General features: G+C 45.9%; 1 protein-coding gene across 2 annotated transcripts in view; it reads left to right on the top strand.

Annotated features, from left to right (window-relative positions):
• The first annotated feature begins 14,906 nt into the window (after nucleotides 1-14,906).
• SH3RF1 (SH3 domain containing ring finger 1) overlaps nucleotides 14,907-27,554 on the top strand; it is a 138,891-nt gene continuing 126,243 nt past the window's right edge. For both annotated transcript variants that reach the window (XM_021072854.2, XM_021072855.2), the window contains exons 1-2: nucleotides 14,907-14,998; nucleotides 16,412-16,899. In XM_021072854.2, coding sequence (XP_020928513.1) covers nucleotides 16,507-16,899 — 393 coding nt within the window. In that variant the 5' untranslated portion in view covers nucleotides 14,907-14,998; nucleotides 16,412-16,506. The remainder of the gene's footprint in view (nucleotides 14,999-16,411; nucleotides 16,900-27,554) is intronic.

A 27,554-nucleotide genomic window follows, 5' to 3' on the forward strand; every position in this document is an offset into this window, starting at 1 on the left:
GCGAATCGGAGCTGCAGCTGCCAGTCTATACCACAGCCACAGCGATGTCAGATCTGAACCTCGTCTGCAATTTACATCACTGGTCACAGCAACGCCAGATCCTCAAACTACTGAGTGAGGCCAGGGATTGAACCTGCATCCTCATGGATACTAGTCAGGTTCATTACCTCTGAGTCACAATGAGAACTCCCTCCCCTACAATTTTCATAATAACATTTTCTTTTCTCTTGCTTACTTTATTGTGAGAATACAGCATGTAATACGTATAATGTATAAGTATGTATCAATTGACTACTTATTTACTGGTAAGGCTTCTGGTCAACAGCAGGCTATTAAAGTTTGGGGGAGTCAAAATTATACATGAGTTTTCCACTGCCAGAGGGTTGGCATCCTTAACCTCTGTGTTATTCAAGGATCAACTGTATTTATCTTTCTCTGTCTGACTTATTTCACTAGGCATAATATTCTCTACTTCCATCCATGTTGTTGCAAATGACAAGACAGCATTCACTTTTTGGTGGCTGAGTAATATTTCATTGTATCTATGTACCACATCCTCTTTATCCATTCCTCTGTTGATGGGCACTTAGGTTGCTTCCCTATCTTGACAACGGTGAATAAAGCTGCTATGAACGTAGGGAAAACATATATCTTTTTGAATTAATGTTTTAGTTTTCTTCAGATAAATATCCCAGAAATGGAATTGCAGGATCACATGGTGGTTTTGTTTTTAATGTTTTGAGGAACCACCATACTGATCTCCATGGTGGTGGCACCTACTTACATTCACATCAACAGTACATGAGCATTCCCTTTGCTCCACATCCTTGCCAACATTTGTTATTTGTTGTCGTTTTCATGATGGCTATTCTGACAGGTGTGAGATGGTATCTCATTGTGGTTTTGATTTCCATTCCCCTGATGATAACTGATGTTGAGCATCTTTTCATGTTGGCATCTGCATGTCTTCTTTGGAAGAATGCCTACTCACATTTTAAAAATTGGGTTGTTTGGATTTTTCGCTATTGGGGAGTTGAATGAGTTCTTTATACATTTTGGGTATTTATCCCTTATCAAACATATCATTTCAAATATTTTCTCCCATTCAGTAGGTTGCCTTATTGTTTGGTCGATGGTTTCCTTTGTTGTATAAAAGCTTTTGAATTTAATTTAGTCTCATTTGTTTATTTTTGCTTTTGTTTCCTTTGCTTGAGGAGACAGATCTGAAAAAAAACCCTGTTAAGACCAATGTCAGTGTTTCCTTCTAGGAGTTTTGTGGTTTTGGGTCTTATAGTTAGGTCTTTAAACTTTATTTGGAGTTTATTTTTTGGTTCTGATGTTAGAGAATGTTCTAATTTTATTGTTTTACATGTACCTGTCCAGTTTTCCCAGATACACTTATTTTTATTTATTTATTTATTTTTTGTCTTTTGTCTTTTGTTGTTGTTGTTGTTGTTGTTGTTGCTATTTCTTGGGCCGCTCCCACGGCATATGGAGGTTCCCAGGTTAGGGGTTGAATCGGAGCTGTAGCCACCGGCCTACGCCAGAGCCACAGCAATGCAGGATCCGAGCCGCGTCTGCAACCTACACCACAGCTCACGGCAACGCCGGATCGTTAACCCACTGAGCGAGGGCAGGGACCAAACCCGCAACCTCATGGTTCCTAGTCAGATTCGTTAACCACTGCGCCACGACGGGAACTCCCCCCAGGTACACTTATTGAAGAGACTGTCCTTTCCCACTGTATATTCTTTCTCCTTTGTCATGGATTAATCAACCATAGGTGTGTGGGTTTATTTCTGGGCTCTTTGTTCTGTTTGTCTGTTTTAGTACCAGTACAATGCTGTTTTGATTATTGTAGCTTTGTAGTATAGTCTGAAGTGAGGGTGTACGATACTTCCTGCTTTTTTCTTCTTTCGCAAGATTTCTTTGGCCATTCAGGATCTTTCACAGTTCCATATAAAGTTTAAGATTATTTGCTCTAGTTCTGTGAAAAATTGCCATGAGTATTTGATGGTGATTGCATTGAATCTGTAGATTGCTTTGGGAAGTATGAACTTAACAATATTATGGATTTAGCAATATTCCTTTGATCCATGAGCACATAATATATCTCTCCACTTATTTGTGTTATCTTCCATTTCTTTCATCAACATCTTAAGTTTTCAAGTACAGGTCTTTCATCTCCTTTGTTAAATTTATTTGTAGTTATTTCATTCTTTTTGACACTATTGTAAATGGGATTGTTTGCTTGATTTCTCTTTCTGGTAATGCATTATTACTGTATACAAATGCAACATATTTCTGTACATTAATTGTGTATCCTGCAACTTCACTGAATTCATATATTAGTTCTAATAGTTTTGTTGAGTCCTTGGGCTTGTCTACATAAAGTATCATGTCATCTGCAAATAGTGACAGGTTTACTACTTCCATTCCAGTGTGGATTGCTTTTATTTTTTTTTCTTTTGTAACTGTGGTGGCTAGGTCTTCCAATACTACGTTGAATTAAAATGATGAGAGTGGGCATCCTTGGCTTGTTCCTGATCTCAGAGAAAAGACTTTCATCTATTCTCCATTGAATACTATGCTGGCCATGGGTTTTCCATAATGGACTTTATTATGCTGAGATATGTTTCCTCTGTAGCCATTTTGTTGAGTTTTATCATTAAAGGACATTGAATTTTGTCAAATACTTGTTCTACATCTGATGAGGCAATCATGTAAATTTTTTTTTGGTCTTTTTTAGGGCTGCACCCAAGGAGGTTCCCAGGCTAGGGGTCTAATCAGAGCTGTAACTGCTGACCTACACCACATCCACAGCAATGTGGGATCCAAGCTGTGTCTGCAACCTACACCACAGCTCATGGCAATGCCAGATCCTTGACCCACTGAGCAAGGCCAGGGATCGAACCTGCAACCTCATGGTTCCTAGTCAGATTCACTTCTACTGCTCCATGATGGGAACTCCCAATCATGTAATTTTTATACTTTGTTTTGTTAATGTGGTCTATCACACTGATTGGTATTGAAGAATCCTTTCATCTCTGGTATAAATCCCACTTGATCATGGTGTATGATCCTTTTTATATATTGTTAGATTTGGTTTGCTGATATTTTGTTAAGGATTTTTGCATCTAGGTTCATCAGAGGTATTGGCATGTAATTTTCTATGTTTAGTGTCTTTTTATGGTTTTGATACCAGAGTAATACTGGCTTTGTAGAATGAGTTTGGAAGTTTTCCCTCCTCTTCAATTTTTTGGAATAGTTTGAGAAGGATAGATGTTAGCTCTTCTTTAAATGGTTGGTAGAATTCAGCTGTGAAGCCATCTGGTCCCGATTTTTGTTCACTGGGAATTTTTTGTTTAGTGATTCAATTTCATTACCAGTGATCAGTCTGATTAGATTATATATTTCTTCCTTATTCAGTCTTGGAAGATTGTATGTTTTTCAGAACTTATCCATCTTTTCTATGTTGTCCAATTTGTTGTCATATAAGTGTTCATAGTATTCTCTTACAACTATATTTCTGTGATATGAGTTGTAACCTCTCTTTCATTTCTAATTTTATTTCTTTGGGCCCTCCCCCACTTTTTTTTTAATGGATGCACCCATGCACCCATGGAAGTTCCTAAACCAGGAATTGAATCCAAGCTGCAGCTGTGACCTATGCCAAAGGTGCAGCAACACTGGATGCTTTAACCCACTGCCACTCTGCTAGGCCAGAGTCGAATGCACCTGCACAGTGACCTGAGCTACTGCAGTTAGATTTTTAAACGACAGTCTCACAGCATTAACTCCCTGCTCTTTTTTTTTCCCCTTGTCTAGCCAAATATTTATCAATTTTGTTTGTCTTTTTTAAAAACTGAATTAGTTTCACTGATCTTTTCTATTGCTCTGATTTTATGTCTCCATTTTACTTGTTTATTTTTGTTCCAATCTTTATTACTTCCTTCTTTCTACTAACTTTGACCTTTGTTTGCTCTTTTCTTTCTAATTCCTTTTGATGTCAAGTTAGGTGTTTATTTGAGATTTTTCTTGTTTCTTGAGGAGGTCTGTATTGCTATGAACGCCCCTCTTAGAACTGCTTTTGCTGCCTTCCCTAGATTTTGGAAAACTGCGTTTCTATTTAATCTCCAACTATTTTTAAATTTCCTTTTTGAAGATGTGGTGCATGTATACAATAGAATATTACTCAGCCATAAAAAGAATGAAATAATGGCATTCACAGCAACATGGATGTACTTAGAAATTATCATACTAAGTGAAGTAAGTCAGAGAAAGACAAATATCATAAGATATCTCTCATCTGTGGAATCTTAACAAATGATGAAATTAGCTTATTTATAAAACGGAAACAGACAGACATAGAAAATAAACTTACGGTTACCAAAAGGGAGTGGGTTGAGGGAAGGATAAATTAGGAACCTGGTATTATCAGATAAATTATCAGGTAAATTACTCTATATAAAATATAGATAAACAGCAAGATCCTACTGTATAGCACACACACACACACACACACACAAATGTATTCAACACCTTATAATAAACTATAATGGAAAAGAAGCTGAAAAAGAATAGATGTAAATGTATGCATAACTGAATCCTTTGCTGTACACCAGAAACTAACACAAAATTGTAAATCAACTATACTTCAATCATAAAAAATAAATTAAATAAAATATTCACGTCAACACTACCCCTACAAATAAGGCTAGTTAGGCTTTACTGAGTTCTTACTAAGTGCCATGTAAATACATCAAGCATTTCAAATGTATTATCTCTTTTAAGCTTCACAACAAACTGTGAGGTAGGTACCATCATCTCCATTTTACGGATGATGAAAATAAGGCTGGCAGAAGTTAAATAACTATCTTTAAGTTACGCAAGTAAAAATGTCCACAGCCTGGACCCACATCCAAATCTGTCCAATTCCACAGTCTGAACTATTCTTCTTGTACAGTAACTGATGCTTGTCATGATGGCCTAGAGTCACCTGTACATGTTAATCTCCTGTGTTTTTATTTCAAAAATCATGGAAACATATACTATCTCTGAAATAGTTTCATTCAAATAAAAGTTGATTTTCCAGAGTAACCCATTTTTCAAGAATTCTGGATAGCGGAAGCTTTAGCTGTACTTTGCAGCTTCTTACTAAATTTCAGTAATTAGAGCTCTACAAAGTGGCTGAGATTGAGTGGCAAATAAAATTTTTATGCAATGCTATAAAATATATTGGTTGTAAATTCTGAGTACTACATAAATTCTATCTATTGCATTTCCTTGCAAACTTCAATTTTAAAAAGGCTTTTAAATGTTTTTGGCAGAATTTTTTTTCTAAATAATACTTGAATATGGACTTTTTCTTGGCAATCCATGAGATTTCCTGGAAGTTCTTGCCGAGTATACACTTACTATGTAAACATAAAACTTGATTCCCCAGTAAAAACATCAACCATTTGCAAATGCCAATAGACTTTACCAGCAATCTGCAGCCTGTGAATAAGACCATCTTCTTTTTTCCATGTTTTTACTCACGCTTGGAGTGTGGGCCACAGAACTCTTGGAAAGGCTATTCTCAAATTCATTCTTGCTTTAAGACCTCCCAACCTTTTGACTAAACATTCCTTCATTTTCCTGGAGTAAAGAATCTGAGTTAAAAACCCTAGTCAGCTTACGTGATCACATTTCCTCCAATATGTCAATGTAGCCATAACTGCTTTGAACATCTAACCTCTCCTGAACCCCCAGCACTTTCGTACAACTACACATAGCAGTATATACCGTTTCTTTTCATTTATCAAAAGAAAGAATCCTTAGGGAATAAAGATTTGACAGCTCCTATTACAAGATAATTGTAATGCTTAAAAAAAGAGAGAGAGATGAGACAGATGGTATATACCGGAGACCTGTGGAAGTTTGCTTGAAAAAGAGCCTCAGAAATTCAATGGAAACTGAAAAGAAATTATGCAAACCATCATTTTTGTGTAAAAGCCTCAAGGAACACAAGGAAATTATCTTAATCTTTAGTTTTCCACAATCTTATCAAAGAGCAAGAATGTCAGCAGGGTTGATCCCATCTTGGTTTTCTATTTTTTTTTTTTTTAAAAAGCTCTGTAGCCCTTCTTTTGCGTCACAAGGAAAAGAGATTATATTGAGAGAGATGATTAAGAACATCTATTTTGCCAGGCTTAGGTCCAATTCATTAACATCAACCATAAATACGCTTTTGGATGAGTTAATCAGTTTTTAAAATATATATTATGTAATTTACATAGGGAGTGCTTTATGATAAATTTACTAGATATTTCATCAGATTAATTCACATGGCATTAAAGGACAATGGACATTTAATTTTTAAAATTGCGTATTACTTAACTTTTTTCACTTTGCCCCTTTAAACTTTATAGGCTTGCCTGATTCACATGTTAACCAAAATTTAAAAAGAAAACATGTGTAAGGAGCTATGAGGACAGAAACTCTAAGGAACAAAGTGAATGCTGGGGTGGCCATGCTGGCAGTATAGGTTGAGGGGACTGAGGAACAGAAAATTAGTGAGAAAACTGACTTCGTGGAAGGAGGAAATCCGCTTACTGACTTCAGGCAGGTTTTCATAAGAACAGGTTTGAAGTGTAGCACCACTGGTGCCTGGTGTCATGATAGCTGAGCTTTTAAGAAAAAAATAAATGCATTTATTTAGGAGCAAGAAAGAGAGGCTGTAGACAAAAGAAAATGTTATGATAGGATCATTTCCACTCACTCTCAGATCATAGAATATATGTTTCAGAGTGTACATGTGAGTTAGGCAAGGTAAAAGGGCCACAGCTTTCACCCAATATTATAATGAAAGCAGAAACCTGGGTTGTACCTTATGAGTCTCCCGTGAATTCATGTGTGTGTGTGTGAGAACTGGCCTATTTAAATGCCATTAGAAAAGCCCCCCTTGCAGTTCCCATCGTGGCTCAGTGGGAATGAATCTATCCATGAGGATGCAGGTTCGATCCCTGGCCTTGTTCAGTAGGTTGAGGATCCAGTGTTGTCATCAGCTGTGGTGTAGGTTGCAGATGTGACTTGGATCCTGTGTTGCTGTGGCCGTGGTGTAGGCCGGTGGCTCCAGCTGGGATTTGACCCCTAGCCTGGGAAACTTCATATGCCGAGGGTACGCCCCCCCAAGAAAATAGACCAAAAAAAAACCCACCTTTTTTTAATTAAAAAAGAAAAGCCAACATTTATATTTAATTTGAACAGAGAAAAAGAAGTGTGAAAATTCATAAGCAATCTTTACCATATAGCGATGGGTTACCAAAGAAGGTGATAGGATTTCATTTCCCGAAGATGGTTAAAGTGATGGATACCCTCTAATGATCTGGGTTGGGCAAAGACTGCTTAGAAGCAAAAAGACAACTTCGAGTTTTAACTTTTAAAATGATAATGTGATAATGCAGTTTGACAAGAGAAAGTATTTTTCATAGGAAGGAAGACATCCTATTATATTTTCTTCCTATAGGTTAAATGTACCTTTGAACTTGGGTGAGAAAACACTAGGGCAGCCAGTGTTCAGGAAGGCTCTCATTGGAATTTCACAGTATCGGCAACAGGACTTGATGTGAGTGACCCTGGTCCACATTTGGGGTCCTGGGGTAACTTGGGTTTCTGGAAAAGCCAATATTTTGGCTCCCTTTTAAACTGATTTTTTTGTCTTTTTAGGGCCACATCCATGGCATATGGAGGTTCCTAGGCCAGGGGTCGAACCAGAGCTGTAGCTGCTGGCCTATGCCACAGCCACAGCAACACCAGATCTAAGCCACTTCTGCAAACTACACCACAGGTCACGGCAACGCTGGATCCTTAACCCAATGAGCAAGGCCAGGGATCAAACCCACAACCTCATGGTTACTTGTCGGGTTTGTTAAACCACTGAGCCACAATGGGAACTCCTAAATTGATATTCTTTTTAAATCTGTACAGCATCTATCAAGAGGAGAGGCTGAGCCCTGGATGGCAGAGTGGGCTGGAAGGGGGACAGGCTGGGGTAAACGCAGGTTGCAGTGTGCAGTCTCTCCTGTTGCCCCAGCAGAACTGCTATGGCTCAAACTCCATTATCTTGCCTTGGTTTTAGTAACAAAGCCTAGATGGCCCTTGATAGACTAGTTTCCTGGTCGGTGCCTGGGGGACCAGGTTAGCTTTTCTCAAATTACGGTGCAGGCATCACATTAGGATCTCTGGATCCTTGACTCCATACTAGACTTACTGAGGGGGTATCTCTGGGGGTGAGGCAGGGTGTCTGCATTTATAGTGAGCTTGGCAGGTGATTCTGACTACACTAAGCCTCAAGACCCATTCCCCAAAGACTGGGTTAGACTTAGAGGCATCTGTAGAACCCCAGCTCCTCCAGGTATTCTACCATCGAGCAGCTCCTCCAATGTTCAGACCTCTTTCAGGGATGCTGGAGGAAGATGCCGTTCAGTTACACCCACTCCTCAGCCTCTCTCCCCAGCATCCGTCCTGATGGAACCAAAGTCCCTGGGGAGTGCCTATTAATACTCCATCTGCTCAGATTTCTTGCCAGACAGTGGAGTTTGCACCACCTTCCCACTACTGAGCCCAGAATAGTTCCTCTGGGCTTGCCTTCCTTGAGCTGCTAAGAGCCCTGCTTCCTGACAACTATGGTGCCTCAGGACCCCTTGCCTTTTTACTTGGGAATTCCATTGCCCTTATATGTCCTTTATGCAATTAGGATGGAGACAAAAATTTACTGCTTAGCAATAATCCAATCCACTCCATAATTATATGCAAACAGATGCACAGAAGAGGAGGCAGAGAACAAAATTTTGAGTCCCCACAATGTGCCAGAAAGGTGCTGTGCTAGATTTTTCAACGTTTTGTCCTCAATTTTTTTTTTTTTAATACAAAGCTTTCAAAGGGTGACATCCTATCTGTTTGTGTAGATATGGAAGTTGGAACTCAAGAAAATGAGAGAAATTTGCAAAATTGTTCAGTTAACAGGTAGTGGACTCAGGTTTGAATCTAGGTTCTAATAAAAATAATAATATTAGCTGTCATTTATTAAGCACTTACCATGTGTTGGTCATCTTTCTAAGCACGGCATTTTTATTAACTTACATAAAACCACCACAAAATCCTTGAGGTACGGATTCAAGGGGACTCAGGCACTGAAGACTAGAAATTGGCACAGGGAAGGCTGATTAGTAGTGGTAGATCCTGACTGCAGCATCTCTTCAGAATCCAGTACCTGGACAGACTGAGCATGGAAGGTAGTTATCGCCCAGGTAGGAGGTCAAGAGGCCTGCAATAAGGAGCAGGGAGAGGTTGGAGAAGCCCTCGGATAATCTCTGTGGATGGGAGGTGGAGGAGGGGGCCGGGGGAGTGGAGACATGCTGCATTTCCTTGCCTGCTCTGGAGCTAAGTCCACAGTGACACCCTTAGCTGAGCCCTGGAATGAAGATAAACCAGCATTGCGTTTCCCTGCTGGGTTATGTAGCTGGTCTTTGGCTGTTCCTCCAGCTCCCTGGTGATCCGTGAGAGGAAGAATAACCCATTCTTATTTTCTACATAAAAACTTTTTGAAGGGTCAATTATAAGAAAGAGCCTATTAATGGAATTTGGAACACTGTCTGCTCCTGTCTGGTTTACTGTTCATAGGGCAGTGGAGTAGTAAGTGCATTTGCAGGGTGGCAGTAAAAACAAGCTCTGCTGGTTGGTTGTCACTCTGGGTTGGTTGTCAAGGATATTTGGTGAAGAAGACAGCTGGATCTGTACCCTTGGGGAGCTTGTAACATGCAGGTGAGGGAGGAAGATAAGTAAGACATCAGAAATCAGCCTGTGCAAAGCACCCCACCCCTGACAAAGGGAGTGACAAAGGAAGCATGATGTGGTGCCCAGTCCAGGTGACACAGGGGCTCCTAAGACGTGGTTTTGATTTTTACTCCAAGTGTCATGGGAAGAAATTGATGAGTTTTAAGCAAGGCAGTAACATGATGTTGTGCATTTTTTGCAGCTGGCTCCACATGTCCAGATTGTGAAGACAGGGCTGGAGGCAGAGAGGCTGGTGAGGAAGGCCAGGGGCCAAGGTGGATGATGGCTGAGATAAGGAGCCAGGAAGGTGAGGGGAAGTGGGTGGAAACTGAAATATATTTGGGTGGAGCTGGCCCACTTGATGAGAGTGGTAGAGAAGGAAAGGGAGAAATCATGATGGGCCCTAGGTTCCTAGTTTAGACACTGGATAAATCATGCTGCTTTTTGTCAATACGGTGGCCACTGGGAGAAGAATTAGGGTTTTTTTCCTCTGATAAATATTTATTATGAATCCAGTGAAATTACATTTAACCAATATATCTTACAAGCTTTTTGTTTAACCACAAAACTTAAAATCAAATGTGAAATTTCTGGGAATTTATACAACCATTTTTTTTGAAAAAGTTATGTTGGTTTTTTCAATTTGTTATTGAGCATCAATAAATATAGTTAAGAACTGTTCAAACAAGTGATAATAAACAGGTTGGGTACAGTTTCGTCTCACTTGGATAATGTCCAAAGCTTCTCTTTGGTTATTATTATTACTATTATTGCTAGTATCATTTTGCTTTTTTAGGGCCACGCCTGTGACATATGGAAGTCCCCAGGCTAGGGATCGAATCAGAGCTACAGCCGCTGGCCTACACCACAGCCACAGCAATGCAGGATCCCTAACCCACTGAGTGAGGCCAGGGATCGAACCCGCATCCTCATGGATCCTAGTTGAGTTTGTTAACCACTGAGACACAAAGGGAACTCCCAGGTTATTATACTCCTGTGGAATTACTGAAATGCAGATATTCTATAACTTTGACTTTCTGAGATAGTAACTATTGGTGCACAATACTTGGCTCCTTAAGGTATTTATGTTGGAAGAATTAGTTTCTGTCTTTTCAATGTTTCTTATCACATATCACTGAGTTTTGATTCAATTTTAAAAAATTGAGTCTTCAAATTTTTTTTCTTCTTTTTTTTTTTTTTTTTTTTTTTTTTTTGCTTTTTATGATCATACCTGCAGCGTAGCAAGTTCCCAGGCTAGTGGTCAAATGGGAGCCTACACCACCACTCATGGCAATGCTGGATCCTTAACCCATCCCCTGAACGAGGCCAGGGATTGAACCTGCATCCTCATGGATACCAGTCGGTTTCATAACCTGGATACCAGTTGGTTTCATAACCTGCTAAAGCCACAACAGGAACTCTGAGGCTCCGAATTCTGTATTGAAGTACAGTTGCTGCACAATATTATATGTTACAAGTATACAGCATAGTGCTTTTTAAAGGCTGTACTCCATTTATAGTTATTATAAAATAGTGGCTATATTCCCTTAGTATATCAAATATTCTCGCAGGATTTTTTCTACCTAGTAGTTTGTACCTCTTACTCCCCTCTTCCTTCTTGCCCCTCCCCCCTTCCTGCTGCTAACCACTAATTTGTTCTCTATATCTGTGAATCTATTTCTTTTTTGTGTTATCTTCACTAGTGTGTTGTATTTTTTAGATTCCCCATATAAGTGATATCATGCCATATTTGTCTTTTGCTGACTTATTCACTTAGCATAAAACCCTCCAAGTGCATCCATATTGCTACAAATGGCAAAATTTCATTATTTTTATTCCATTTATATGTGATATATATATTTATATCGATATATATTGATATATATATATTCTATATATATATATAAAATATATGTCTATACACACACACACACACACACACACACATATATCACTTCTTTATCCAATCTTCTGTCAATGGACACTTAGTGCTTCCGTGTCTTGGCTATTGTAAATAGTGCTGCTATGAACACGGGGGTGCATGTATTTTTCCAAATTAGTGTTTTCTTTTTTTTTTTTTTTTTTCAGGTAAATCCCCAGGAGTAGGATTGCTGGGTCCCATGGTAGTTCAATTTTTAGTTTTTTGAGGAATCTCCATACTGTTCTCCACTGTGGCTGCACCATTTTACATTCCCACAGATAGCATAGGAGGGTTGGAGGAGGAATTAGTTTTGAAGGAAGGTGACAACCAGACACAATGTACACGTACATGTAAATGTAGTACTGAGCTTACCAAGAGGGCTCTGGACTGGGAATTGAAAAGTCTGACTTGTGTCACTACATGATCATTATGAGCAGAAACTTCTCTACACCCTGTCTTTTCCCGTATGTAACATGGAGATGGTTACATCTGTCTTCACTGCTTCAGAGGGGTGCTGAGAAGATGAATGAGATGGCATTTAGGAAGCCCTTTGAAGGCTTGGGAGGAAAAGAACTGTATAAATCCGAGCTATCATTATCATGTACAGGCTGTTTTTATTTTTCATGTATCTGCTCACAATCACAGAGGCCATGCATATATCACAAGTACTTCCTTCATGTTCACCTCCCAGAAACGGTAACATGAATGTGCTTTTCCTTCCCCAGCTCTCCCCTCACCTATAGTATTCCCTTGACAGGATTTTGCAATTATTAGTGTTGTTGCAGACTTTTTAAAGACGCTGGGAGGAAAGGATTTTGCCCAGTATAACTCTTCCTGGGGAATTCTTGGCTGATAAGGATAATGACTATACTTTAAAAGGGATGGACAGGTTACAAAGAGCCAGTGCGCTGTGTCATAGAATCCTCAAAATAGTCTAAGAAAAGCACGTTTTCCCACCATTTGACAGAGGGAAGATAGCTCAAGAGGGCCAAGCAATTTGCCTAAAAACTTCATTTTACAGCTGGAATAATTAAAGCTAATAGAAGAGCTTTGTTCTAAAAAACAAAGTTAATGAGCACCAGGGATTTAAAGAGTCGAGCCCAGGGAGCACTCGAGAGGTGTGTGAACTTTCATCCCTGAAACCCCAGACTGCCTCATTTTTTTTTTTTTTTTCTTTTTTTCGGCCGTGCTTGCACCGTGGGCCAGGGATTGAATCCGAGCCACAGCAGTGACAATGCCCAATCCCCCACCCACTGCACAACCAGGGAACTCCCTCCGGTTCTGTGATGATGGGTCTGACTGCAGATGTTCTGGCCTGGAATTTTAAGAGCTGCACCATTCCACCCAGGACCTTGTGCACTGCTCTCCAAATACAATAGCGGCCTGGAGTTTCCTTCACGGCTCAGCGGTTAACAAACCTGACTAGTATCTATGAGGACTCAGGTTCAATCCTTGCTTGGTGGGTTAAGGATCTGGCGTTGCCATGAGCTGTGGTGTAGGTTGCAGATGCGGCTCAGATCCTGCGTGGCTGTGGCTGTGGCGTGGGCTGGCAGCTATAGCTCCTATTCAAGCCCTAGCCTGGGAACCTCCATATGCCACAGGCATGGCCCTAAAATGACAAACAACGCCTCCCCCCAAAAAAAACCAGTGGCCAAATAACAAAGTAAAATGTCATTTTCCTTTGGTCTCCAGAGTCTTTACCTCATTGAGTGTCACTCTTCCCTGGGGAGGACACACACAGTGTGTTCAGGTTTGCCTGAGGTGACCTGAGAAAGAGGAGCTTGGGGTGGTGGGAAAAAAGCTGAACTTGGGATCCAGGTATACAATTGCATCTTGGTCCAGCCTGATTGATTTTGTGACCTGGGGATAAAGTGATCCTATTTGAGTTTTGGTGTTAATAACTGTAAATGACACATAATAATATTTATCTGTTTAATGCCTGTAACCTTCTAATAAACCTCCCCTCCATCCACCTGCTGGCGGAAACTAGAGGTGTGTGGGCTAAGACATCACTTTCTAAGGGCCTTGTTTGTAGATTATGGGTTAAAAATGCTCTGTTCTGCTCATTGCTCCCCTTGTGTTTCTCAGCTCAAATGTACGTGTTCTAATGGAGGGGACGTGGGATGTCCTTTCTGGCATTGAGTACTGGCTGTGAGCATATTCATCCAGGAGAGCAAAGCCGGGGAGGGACGCATATGGGGGTGCAGTGAGAGCTGGGCTACTCCACCTGGCTAGCAGGTGACTGCAGACAGTGAGGGAGCCATCACTGTACCTGTCACAGCCTTTCCTTTCTCAGGGGATTCTCATTTGTCTTGAATGCTTTGGCTGTGGGCCTGGCTGGAGACCCAGAAGATCACTGACTCCCTTCAAGGTGTCAGGTGCATTGGTGGCCTGGCAGCAGCTCCTTTAAACGGGTCTCTGTCACCCTTTCTCCTTATTTTCTGCATACGTTAGAGGACGGGTATGTGGGATAACTTTTTGTTAAGCTGATGGTAAATGCAAATAAAATGACAATTTTGAGATCAATGACAAAATTTGAGCCCGTTTGCCCTCTAAACTGAGCCTGAGAAACGATCGCCCAAATCTGTGGACGTGTTTTTTCGAAGGACCTTTCGTTTACAGGTGTGTGCCCAGCTTTACAGGTGTGTGCCCTCCCCCCCCCGCCCACCGCCCTGCCCCGGAGGCCGTGGGGCCGGTTCGGGCCGGCCGGGCTGGGGAAGGGCCGCGCGGTGCCCGGAGCCAGGCTGACCCCCGGGTCCGGGGCGGGCCTCCCACCGACCCCGCCTTCCGGGTTCTGGGCCGACCCCCCGGACTCACGCTTTGGTCTGTGGCCGGGGTCGGGGCGGAGCCCGCTCCGCCTCTGCGGACCCCGCGCGGCCACCGCGTCCCCCTCTCGGCAGCTCTCGCAGCCTCGGCGGCGGCCGCCCCTCCCCTCCTCCTGGGACCTCTTCCCGGGCCGGCGAAGCCCAGACGCGGGAGGCTGGCGGGAGGCCTCCCCTGCTCCTCCTCCTCCCTCTCCGCCCTCCTCCCTCCGCCCCCTCCCATCCCCCTGCTCCTCCCCCTCCCATCCCCCTGCTCCTCCCCCTCCCATCCCCCTGCTCCGCCCCCTCCCCGTCCCTCCCCTCCTCCTCCCCCGGCCCGGCAGGCGGCGGCGGCGGGAGCGCGCGGTTGGCGAGCAGAGCCCCGAGCGGCCGCGGCGTCTGAGGCCGGCGAGCGGGAGAGCGCAGGGCGTGCGGACAAAGAGGGCGCCGCGCGGAGGTAGGACCCCGCCCCCGACCCTCGGCCCCTAGCCCCGCGCCCCCGGCCCGGGCTGGAGCGGGGCGGCCCGCCCCGGGTCCCTGCGGCGGCGCGCGCCCCGGGTGCCCGGCGGACGGACCTGGCGACGCTGGGCTGCGGGCTTTTCCAAGCCCCCGAAACTTCCCGCGGGCTTGGGCTCCTGTCCGGCCGGGCCCGGGGGCGGAGGCCAGGCGGCGGATGTCCCCACCCGGCCCGGCCCTGCCCTCCCCTCCCTTCCGCTGGCCCCAGCGCGGGGTCTACGGGGGCGGCCCCTGCACCAGCCCCGGGGCGCGTCTACGCCGGTAGTTCCCGGCACCTGGCCCCAGGCTGTCTATGCGGGCGACCACTGCACCATCCCTGGGGCGCGTCTACACGGGTGGTTCCCAGCACCTGGCCCCGGGGTGTCTATCCAGGCGGACACAGCACCAGCCCCAGGGTGTTTATACGGGCGGCCTCTGGCACCTGGCCCCGCGGTGTCTACGAGGCCCGCCTCCAGCACCTGGCCTCGGGCGCGTCTACGCCGGCCGCCCAGCACCTGGCCCGTCGTCCATAAGAGGCCCCCACCCCGGCCCGGCGTCCACGCGGGTCCGCAGTACCTGCGGCGAGCATAGGGGCGGCCTGGCCCCCGCCCAACCGTCAGGAGTGGCCGTTCCTGCTGTCGGCCACCCGGTTCTCCTGGGCATGTCTACATATAACCGGGGGTGGAGAGAGCAGTGCAGGGTCTGGTTTAAAGGCTTTTTCCTGAATGGCCCCATTTTCTTATTATGCTCACGATTCCCAGTACAGCATTCCATTCTCAAATTCTTTGGGTGATAATTTTGCCAGGTTTTCTGAATGGGATTAGCACAGGCTGTTCAGAAATGGTTTCAGAGTTTGTCAACCGCTGCCCGTTTCAAGGCCAGACTTAAGTGCGTCCTTTAGAATTGTCAACCTTCATCTTGTTTTGGTTGGGCAAGATTTAAGTCTTAGGACCAGTGAAGAAACATATGTATTTAATATTGGGATCACTTGCCAAAAGCGAATCACACCAGAGTGGTTTCTTAATCACTAAAGTGGCTTAAATATTGGGCACCTGGTTGGATTTGAAAGGAATTTCAGTTAAAGGCTCACTTTCTCATGCCATTGGAGGACTTTATACAGGCAGCAGATAGCATGTTGAGAACAGAGGAAATTGTTACTGCATTTCATAGATCCTGTTTGCTGTAGGGATGCTCAATGGGGTTTGATAGCCATTTCTGCACAGGAACCTAGATATCTTTACAGGTTAATTTTGAATTGCTTAGAAAGCCTATTCTGTGTTGAACTGCTGACTTTGGAGTACACTTTTGGTTCCTGGCTCTTCTGTGATGATCATAGGACTTTCTGTCTTCTCTTCTTGGGCTGTGACGACTCCAGAGCAGCGTCTGACATGGATGTTACATGAATCGCTCTCAGGGATGCACATGACTGTGCGCGCTGCTGGAGCCGTTTCCTCGTTGAATTAGGTGAAGATGGATGAGTCCGCTCTGCTGGATCTTCTGGAGTGTCCCGTGTGTCTGGAGCGGCTCGATGCTTCCGCCAAGGTCTTGCCCTGCCAGCACACGTTTTGCAAACGCTGTTTGCTGGGCATTGTGGGTTCCCGAAACGAGCTCCGATGCCCTGAGTGCAGGACCCTGGTTGGCTCAGGCGTGGAACAGCTCCCCAGCAACATCCTGCTGGTCAGACTTCTGGACGGCATCAAGCAGAGGCCTTGGAAACCTGGCCCGGCCGGGGGCAGTGGCACCAGCTGCCCAAATGCAGCGAGGGCTCAGGGCAGCGCTGGGGCCAATTGCAGCTCGAAAGACATCCAGGGCTCCCAGGGGGCACAGCAGCCAAGGGCGCAAGCCTGGAGCCCCCCAGTGAGGGTGAGTAGACCGCGACCTGGTGTGGCGGTGGGGGTGCTGATGGTCATCCTTATTCTTTGTTCTTTAACTGCATGTTTTCTGAATCAGCTCATGGCTAAAGAAGCCACACTTACTGGAACAGGTAGGAAATAATGCCTCAGGAATTTTTTTTTTTTCGTTTTGGAATGAGCTTGGATTGAAATTGGATACATTTTCTTGTTTTTAAAATTCTATCGTGGTGGTTGGTTTCTATTACCTGTTAAGTTAAATTTTGGGAGACAATGGCAATTATTCAATGAAATCTAAAACACAGCTGTTTTTTATGCTGATTTTAAAATGAAGATTTGGTGTGGTTTTACCTTTTTGATGGAGATGGGAGAGCCATGATTGTATGTGTGTGTGTATAGCTATGTATACGTGTTATAAATATATGGGTGCATAAATCCTAAGGAGGAACTTGAGCTTTAATTTTTACGTTGCTTGGAGCCATTCTGTTGGTTTTATGAATGCACAGCACAGAATTTTCTGGTTGGAGGAATTCTTAACAAATCATGGCCACAGGTAGCAGAGTTTTGTTGCTGTAGCAACAAAATGTCATTGAGAGCTGAGCTAAGACAGCAGAGAATCCAGCTTTTTATGTTGGGTTTATAGGGAGTGAAATGAATTGTTCTCATCAAAAAGCTTTTTCTTGGGTTTTGGGTTTTGGGTTTGGGCTGAAATCATTTTAAGTGAGGCTAATATCTGGACAGTTACCACAACTTCAGTTTCTGGAAGGTAAGGTATTTTGTGTCAGTCTCAATTATGCTGCGGGGAATGGCACCCCACTTGTTTTTGTCAACAGAAAACATTGTTATGGACATTAGATAAAGCAGTTCCAATTTTGTTGTAAGAAACTATTTTGACCATTGGCCAAACTTATAAAATCCATTTTTGAAGAACTCTGAGTGAGAAGATTTTTTTCAAATATTCATCGTAAACACCCCAAAATGACTTCTTTTCATGTGATATAGGAATAACCCTTTGGATTGGCATTAAATAGTGTAAATTCACAGGTGTGAGATCACAGAGCATCTTTTACAAATGATGTTAAGTATTTGCATCACCAGATGTAAGGTATGTGAAGCCTTTTAATCACTGGAAACCAGTTTTATCCCCAGGCTCTCAGGTTTCTTTTGAGTCATATTTCATTTTTTTAAAAGATAGTCAGAACTTTGGGTTCTAGAGGTTTGCAGATTTGAAGCCTCCAAGTTGTGAAACTGGTCTTCTTATAGAACTTTTCTTAGATTTCCTTTTTTTAATGGCATTTACTTGATTAGGATCCATGGACTCATGAATATTTAAGCTTCAGAACCAGCGATCAAGTTGATCATTTCTAAGACACCTGACCCAGGTCTGCTTCGCTTAATTAGGGAGTAGATTTGCTTCCGTGAAGGGATTTTGTTTCCTTGTTAATTAGACTGGAGAGGCATAGCTTCTGGCTGCGAATACAAGTGCCTTAGTTGGTTGACTCGTTGCCTTACCTGTTGTGAGGAATGCGGTAAATGTTTGATTACTGATAAAAAGGAATTTAAGAAGCGTGCTCAAGCCTTTAGCTGAAGGTCCTTTGAATTTTTTCTTTCTAATGTGGAAATTGCCGATGTGGTGCTGGGATGTTCATTTTATTTGCACTGCTCATCTCCCACGGTTGAGCTTCACTTTTCTTAGGTAAATTATTCTGAGATTTTGATGATGTTACTATCTTTTTCTGGCTGATAAAATTTTCCTCATTTACTTTATGTTTCATCTTTAGCATGAGAAAAATTACTTGCCAAGATGCTTAACTGAGCTTAAGCCTTATAACTTGGAGAAAGTAGTTGAGGTTGATAAAAACAGGAGATAATGTCTATTACTTTGGAGGGGAGGCATGGAGAATAGAGGACAGAACAAACGAAATTATTCTGTGTTGTGAGTTGATGGAGATGCTGCAGTTCTTATAGAAAGAACTTTTACCCCCAGTCAAAAATAAGGTCTCATTAGCAGTTACTGTTGTCTTTTATTTTCAAATATTCCAAACAACCAGGACTCCACAAACAGCTCAAGCATCTGAAAGATAAATACAGTTCAGAAAATGCTCTTCTTAAAAGTGAGACCGGTGGAGTTGTAAGCCAGTCTGAGGGTGTCCCCTGGGGTGGGTGATGTCACAAATCCAAGCCTGCATCCTCTGACCGCAGCTGTTCTGACACAACCCGGGTGCGAGAGCCTGTTCCCTGCCAGGTGGGAAGCTGGCCCTGATTGCCCAGGGTGCTGCTTAGGTTTATTGGGTCTGTTCCCTTAGCTTGTGGCCATGTGGCTTCCTCTAGCCTGCCGCTCAGGGATGCTGGGTGTTATCAGCAGATAGGAACATTCGCAACGTGTGAGACACATCTTGTTCCCAGAATTTTAGTGTTTCCTGCCTCCCATGAAGGAGAAAATGGAAAAGCATCACCCTGGGAAGCTGTCAGCTCTTTACTGCAAGCAAAGAGTCCCTGCTGTTTTGGGGCCAAAGTTGAGTGATGGAATGAGATGTGGATAGAGGGTGGCTGCAGATAAGGTTTCCAGGGCCTGAAAAATACCAGCAGAAGATGGATTTTGTATATGTAAATATATGCCAAGTTAGACATGGACAGTGTGTTTAATTCCTATAGAATTATGACCTAGTGGAAGAAGTTTCTGCTTTCTGAGTGTGGTTTTCACTGATTTCAAGATCTAATGCCGGTGTTTGTGTCTGTCTGTCTAGGTGCTGTTATTTAATGGTTTCATACTGCTGCTCCCTCAGAATGACCTTATTTGGCAAGTGTTGATCTCCTGGCCCCTGATTTACTCTTACTTATACTTCATGTATTCTTTCCTGGATATTTATTGAGCACTTACTAGGTGCCAGGCACCGCCCTAGCTGTAGATGTAGTCATGGGCAAACCAGATTCAGCTTCTGCTTTGGGCTTACATGTCAGTCTGGGGGAGAGACACACCTTAATAACATGATCATTAGTTCATTCCAGGTGCTAAGTATTAGAAAGGGAGCTGGGGAGAGGGTGGGGCCAGGGCTGGGTGTCATGTGAGGGTGAGTCTATGTCTGTAGGGCAGGCAGTCTTCAAAAGCTTCTTGAGTTGGAGGCATTTGAGCTGAGGTGTTCAGGGTGAGATGACAGGAGCAGGAAATGGGGCAGTGTGTTCGAGAGGCCCTGACCTACTGCAGGGTGAGGAGGAACTTCCAGGAAGAGGCAAGGACAGTCAGTGGGAACAAAGCGATGGGTCATGACCCATGATGTGGCCTCCATTGCAGTGCCGGGCCGGTGCCAGGGGCCATCCAGGGCTGCTGCATGGGCACACAGGTCAGTGCTTTGCATTTGGGACCCAAAAGACAGGTCACTGGGCTGAGATGACCGTCAAGGCTCAGAACGAAAATGTGTTGGAACGTGGCCTTGGAGGCTGAGAGACGGGGAGGCAGGAAGTTCCAGGCACAGGGACACAGCTCAGCTTCCCTTCCTCCATGGTTCTTCCACAGTTACACCTGCCTTTCTCCCTGGAGCTGACTGCGGGGGCTGCGTTGTGACCCCCAGGTGCCTAAATTTAAGCAGTTCTGAGTGTGACTGAGTTTGAGGGCTACATCTTTGAGGCGGTGGTTAAGGTAAAGTAAGCTCATGTGGGGCCCTAACCCACAGTGTGGCTGGGTCCTTAGAAGACAGTAGGACACAGTTGCACATGGGGGAGTGAGGCCTCAGGAGGGACCAGCCCTGCTGATGCCTAGTCCCAGGCCTGCAGCCTCTAGAACCGAGGAGATGGTGTGTGTGGTTAAGGCTACTCTGTGGGCCTCTGTCAGGGTGGTGGGAGCACCACCCTTGGATGTGCTCCTGCACATCTGTCCCTCCATGGCCCAGGTCCCTTTGGCCTCCTGCCCTGGAAGCTGGTCCAGAGGGCAGGGGTCAGGCCTCTGTGCCCTGGACGCTGAGTCACTTCGGGACAGAGTTTGGTCCCTGCACCTACCATCCCACGGGCCTGCAGGGGCTCCCACCAGGTGTGGGGCGGTCAGCAGGCACGCAGTGCTGTGGGGCTGAAGTAGGACCAAGCTTACCTTCAGGAGTCCTCCTGTGAGTGGAGCCTGGCCAAGGCGCCTCACTGGACTCAGTGGGTCAGAGGCATCCCCCAAAGGGGAGGAGCAGGAGGAGCACTGAGAGCCAGGTTGGGTAGGGGCTGGGTACCTGCTATCCCCCATGAGCAGATGCCCACAGGGGGCAGGTGGGGGGCGCTGTCCAGCGTGAGCAGGTGCTCATGGGGTAGGGGTGTGTATCATGGTCCAGTGTGAGCAAATGCGCAGGGAGGGTGGGGGCACGGTCCAGCCCGCTGGGGTGGAGGCTGCCTTGGGTGCGTGTGTGTCAGGGAGAGTGTACGTTTAGAGGAGTCCAAACACACGAGAAACAGCAAGCAAGGCAGCAGGCAGTGAGGGCCCAGGCTTTGGGACCAGATACAGGATTGTCCCTGGCGAGGGTCCAAGTGGCTGGGATTGCGAGTCTGTTCAGAGGGTGGAGGAGGTGGGCGACAGTGGGTGGGGACCCCCCCCCCCCCCAGCCCCATCACAGAAGGGACCACCCATCCTGGACCTAAGCAAGATGTTCACATGGTGGTTTGGATGAGGGGATATTTTGATGTTTCTAAGTGGAAAGAGAAAAAGGTGTTGTTCATGCCAAGCACCGTGCTGCAGACATTCTTGACGCCTTCTTTCCTACTTATCATTCCATCCTTGACCCACCCGCAGCCCTTGGGTTCCCTGTTATTCACTATTACCTTGTTCTTGAGTCAGGCCCAGCCAGGAGGCTCAGGGCTGGGATGGGGAGGGAGTCTGGGGTATGTAATTCTTTTTCATATCACATAAGCATCATGTAACCATTCCTAGTAAATCTCAAACAATCCTCTGCCATTGAAGACTTTTGTTACTTAAAAAATTAAAAAGAATGCAAGTTTTATTAGACACTTAAAGAGAATGCAAAATTCACAATGAGTTCTTTTTTTTTTTTTGTCTTTTTTTTTTTTTTGGCTATTTCTTGGGCCGCTCCCGCGGCATATGGAGGTTCCCAGGCCAGGGGTCTAATTGGAGCTGTAGCTCCCAGCCTACGCCAGAGCCACAGCAACACGGGATCCAAGCCTTATCTGCGACCTACACCACAGCTCACGGCAACGCCAGATCATTAACCCACTGAGCAAGGGCAGGGATCGAACCCGCAACCTCATGGTTCCTACTCGGATTTGTTAACCACTGCGCCACGACGGGAACTCCCCACAACGAGTTCTTAAAAACATTCTGGTTGTACAAAAATTCAGCACTGTGGAGGTATAATGTGTGTCTTCCTGCTCTTCTTTGTTTATGTATGTGTATGTGACTGTTGTGGTTCTTAACCTAGGTGGATACCATATTCTGCGTATCTGATGCCTTCAGTGTATCTGGGAAATTTTGTCATGTCTGAGCATGCACATCTGCTGCATTAAAAAAATCCTCCTGTTTACTGAGGTTATAATGTATAGCTCAATGAATCACCCTGCTTCAGTCTTTTTAAATGACTCCTTGGTATTTTCTGCTCCATCTGAAAAATTAAAGACAATATATATGCTCAAAGTAAGAAATTTATGGTAGTGAAGGTTGTGAAGGAGAAAATCCAGGCTTCTAATCTCTCTCTTCCTAATCTCCAGAGCTGAAGGTTTTTGGTGTAATTTTTTCATCCAGAAAAAAAAAAACCGAATAGAAATAGGATCACCATTATATGTGCTGTCCTGCAACTAAGGGTTACGTGGCATCTCTCTCAGAGCTTCTTTGTGTCCACTCTCATTAATGGACAGGAGGACATCTTCGTTTTGTGGGCGTGGGCAGGGTGGCTGGAGAGGCCCAGTAACTCCCACAAGGCCCCAGCTGTGAGCATGAGATGAGATGGACACCCCCCCCCACACACCCCTGGCCTGTCTTGTCTGCTCCCTCCACTTCCTCCCTTAACCGCGCCCTGCCTGAGGACCCGTCCTCCCTGGTCCTCACGCTGCTGCAGCCCAGGAGGCTTTTCTCAGGTGTAACTGGCGAGGTTCTTTGCACCTCACTGTCCTTGGTGTATGTCTTCTTGTTCTGATAAAAAAAGGGGCAGAGGGACCCTGGGTCAAGGTGGGGGGCCAGGCCCAGCCCTTCCAGAGTGTGGCTATAGGGAGTAGGCCTGGAGGCAGCTGCTCTGGGCTCCAGCTCTTCACAGAAATGCAGAACCCCCGGTCCCGAAGATCCGTGCAGGGCCAGGCCAAGGATGGCTGAGTTCCGCTCATCTTTGACTCTTGAGACCCTTTGCGATGTCTGGCACATGGTCCACACTCAGGAGAGGCTTGCTGAGGGCTCGTTCGTTTCCTGCATGGCTTTCGTCACCGTGGCTGCGCTAGCAGAGCACCACTAACCGGGTGGTTGAGAACAACGGAAGGTCTGGGGCGAGAATTTCAAATCTAGGTGTTGGCAGGTACTCTGGTCTCTGCGTTCCTGGTGCTTCCCAGAAGACCTGCCAACCTCGGCTTGTGGACACATCCCTTCCACCCACTCTTCTTACAGCGCCTTCTGCTCTGGGAGTAAGTCCTGACCCCCTCTTCCTACAAAGATGCCAGTCACTGGGTGATGGTCATTCGAGGCTGATGGCACCTCTTCTCAACTCAATTACGGCTGTGAGACCCTCCTTCCAGCCAAGGCCACATTCACTGGGACGGGGGGTTAGGGCTTGAACAGATCTTTTTGGGGGCCACAGTTTACCCCATGACAGAATGAATGAAAGCATGAACTACAGGGCTGAGTGATGTGAATCGTAGCCACCATCTGGGGATCCTCAGCTGCAGCTCCCTCAACACTTCATACTCACTTAGCCCCCTTTTTTGTGTTGCTGCCGCACAGTCTGTAAACTGGGGTCAACACTCGTCTGCCCATTAGTAAGGTTGTCTTGCGGGTAAAGGCAGGAACTGATGTGCAAACATTTTGAAAATTGTTAACATAATTGGGTGTGTTATTATGAGGATCACTCATAAAAATGAGTCTTCCTTGAGAAGGACTGTAACGCCATTTCTGTTTGGTTGACAAGAGCCACAGTAATTGGAAAGAAGGGTACAAGGTCACAGAGTGTGTGGCGCTGTGCATGTGGGCATGTGAGCACAGTCCTTTGGGGAGAAGCGGCTGCATGGGTTTGTCCTCTTGGGCGCCCGTGTCCCCATGTGGAGGGGTGGGGAAGGGGGCTTGTTTTCTGGTCGCTGGCTGGGCTGATGCAGGGGGACACAGCAGACTGCAGCCATAGCTCCTGGTTCTCAGGCTCCAGCATCTGCCAGCACGGGGCCTCTGGGCCTTGTCCCCTTCATGCCTTGCATGGCCCTGTCCTGCACCTATGGTCTAAGCTTCCTAAATGGCTCAGTGGGAAGTGGGAGAAAGGGCAGAAGGACAGCAGGGCCCCAGCCTGGCCACTTCCTTCCTGCAGCTGCCTTTCCACGTTGCTTTCCCAAGTTGCCTTTTGCCCCGTAATAAAGTCTCTGGGCTGGTGAAGAGAAGACACGGGTACAGAGGTGCAAAAGAGACATGAGGGTTGGGGTCTTCTGACCTTCTCCTCACCATTCCTGACGCCCCTGTGGGCAGAAGACCTGCTTGCCCTGCTGTTAATCACCCCTACCCCCCACCCCAGGCCAGCGCTTTACCGCCCATTAGCAAACCTCAGACATACACGAGAAGCCTTTTCCACGTTGAGGTCAGGAGGCAGATGACTGTGTAATTGGCTTTGCAGCAGGACCTCCATGAGGGTCCGAGGTGGTAGAGGATGGGGGAGGCAGGGTGTTGGAGTTCCTCCTGCCACGTGCACAGGAGGGCGAGGGCTTGGGTGCCACACTGGTGTGCACCAGGCAGCCTCTACGCAACAGCACAGGGGAAACAGCTTTGCTGGTGAGCCTCCCTCCCCATGGAACTCAGACCTCACCCACCCAAAGCTTTTATCACAGAGTGTGTGTATGTCTTTGCTTTTTAAAGAAATTTCAGAGACTTCTGAGAGTAGTGACCCTAACAAAGAGAACTGTGAGCCCCAAGCACTATCGGTGGCCCCGCCGCCCTTGTCCTTGGCCATGTCTGCACCTGCGCCCTGTCTGGAGGATGGAGCACTTGCTCCCTGAAGGCTGTCGGGTGCGTGGCTGTGACATAGCTGTTTCACAGCCTGCCTGCCAGGGGAGGGAATGGAGGTGCATGACCCCTGCTTGGTGGTAGCAGGTAAGTAGTAGGTTGAGTTTTGGAACATGGGGGAAAGGGAGCAGAGGTGGGGTGTGCACAGGAGTTTTTAAGTTGCATTAAATATAAAGCAGGAAGGCAAGGACAGTCAAGTTTGAACATTCTTCTGTTAGCCTAAGGAAATAAAAATTCCTCCAGGCATTTTCTGCAAGGACAAAAATCCTTTGAAACACTGTATGCTCACTGTTTATAATTCAGCAGTGAATGAACAGGGATGAATTATTTTTAAATGGAAGGAGTGTTCCAAAGCAACAGAGAATTGCCTAGGATGACATGCAGGTTTGTTGTGGGAGCTTCATATCTGGTATAGTTCATGTGAAGGGTCCCCTGCCCCACAAACAATGCAACAGCTGTAGGGCAGAACATAGTGTGTGTGGCGGGGGGGTGGTTACCAGTACCTTAATGTCTGTGTAAGCTTCCTGGAAGTGTGTTTGGACACTTAGACTGAAAGGTGGAACATTAGATTTCTTATGAGGAGGTTAAATTCCTATAGAGCTCAAAGTTTCTAACACTCCTAATTATAGAACTGCTTAGTTTCTAAACATCTATCTTTAAAGAACTTTAAAAATTCTTTGATACATTAAACGCATAGATTACACAATATATTGTAATAAAATTAAACATCCAACCTTAAATTTTTATTCACGCAACTCGTTTGAAGTGACATTTGGTTATCAGATATTTCAGTTTTCCCCCATGGTTGGATTTGTCTTTTAAAAACACACTCTTTGATGAATTATTTCCATCATTACATATGTTTTTACTTTTTTCCCCCATAGTTGAGCACAGTTGAAGAGGTTACCTCTCTGTGGTTAAACGTATTGCTGTGTTTGATGGATCTGATTACTGTCTTTCAGTGTTAGGTGTTTCGCAGTACACGACACTGTGTATGAGCACTTTCATTTGTCTATTTTCTGCTTCTTTTTATAAGAAAAGTCCAAAATATTGGAAGGCATTGAAAGCTTCAGCTTCGTTGTACAAAGGCAAATTCTGCTGAGACTGATGTTCACTGAGGGGCATCATCACGTGATGGCCCAGAACATGTAACAGAGTACAGGAACATCCAGCGCTGGCCCCTGGGAAGCTCTGGGTGTCCCTGCATGGGGCATGAGCCTGTAGGAAGCGTGACACTGACGACACCTGGACGGTGGTGGAGTGGTGGAGCCCTGCATCCGTCTTGGCTTTGTGACTTGAAGCCAGTGCTTCTCCTCCGCAGGCCAGCGTTTCCTCTTCTGCAAAGGACTTCTGTGTGTGAGTTCCCGTGCGGTCCTGAAGGTTCTGGCGTAATTGCCCAGGCAGAGGCCAGCCTTGAGAGCACCTAGAGCAGACCAGGGCTGGTGCGTGGTATTGTCCAGGTACACTGGCATGAAATGTGCCTCACAGTCACCTTTGGACACTGGCTTCTCCCCTCTGTCCCCTGGAGGCCTGTTCCCACTGCAGGGACCTTTACAGGGGCTGCTGGCTGGGCTGGGTCACGAGGAGGGGTCAGTGGGGACCCAACATGGACCAGGCTCTGAGCAGGGTGGCTAGGCTTCTGTGCGAAGCGTGACCTCTGTTCTGCCCGAGACTCATCCTCATACAGACCTGCCCACTGCCTGAAGTCCCTGCCGCTGAGGCTGAACACTTACGTGGGAACACCCTCCTCTGGGGGGGGGGTTGGGGGGGTTGGTCTTATCTCCCTTTCCCATCACAGCTGATGCGCCGGGTGTCTGTGAACTTGGGGGTCAGATGAGCCCAGCTGGTGGGTGGACAGGGAGGACAATTGGCCTTCGTCCTCTGCACTGGGAAGGATGCTGTGGAAGTGGAGAGGGAGGCTGTGGGTAGAGCAGAGTCAGTGGGACCCTGTGGGGCGATTGGGGAAGGAGTGCAGGGAAGATGCCAGAGAAAACAGAGGCTCCATCTCAGTGGCCGGGGAGGCACGGGACTGACTTCTGTGAAAGCCCCCCTCTGTGCACTGGAGAGAATATGGGGTGGGGGGTGGGGAGCCAGCACTGGGCAGGCCCGCCTGCTCCCGTTACCCATGCAGCTCTGGCACCTTCCTGGGCCTGGCTTCTTCCCCTGTGGACCCGGTTAGGATCTGCTCTCCAGGGCTGCCTGCGAGAAGGACCGGATCTGCTAGATGCTGGGTGACATGCTTCTGGTTCTTTCCAGAAAGGAGGACTCTTGGTGCTGGCTGTCAGTTACCTTGTAAAATAAATTCTGCGCATATGTGCACATGGGCTTGTGAAGCCTGGTGGTTTAATTATTCGGTGTTTGTGATGTTCATGTCATCGGATGTTTTGTTCTGTTTTAAACAGCCAGCTTCAACTTTAGGTTCACGAACTGTTCACGAGTTAGTGGCTACAATGATGCTAAGTGTCTGGTTTCGGCCTGTTCTCCCACTGGCGGATGTGACCCTG

The sequence above is a fragment of the Sus scrofa genome, chromosome 14 (assembly GCF_054392235.1).
Source record: "Sus scrofa isolate SSC_HxYL_T2T_F1_AM1 chromosome 14, Sscrofa_HxYL_maternal_Yorkshire_Landrace_v2.0, whole genome shotgun sequence".
NCBI classification, from domain to species: Eukaryota; Metazoa; Chordata; class Mammalia; order Artiodactyla; family Suidae; genus Sus; species Sus scrofa.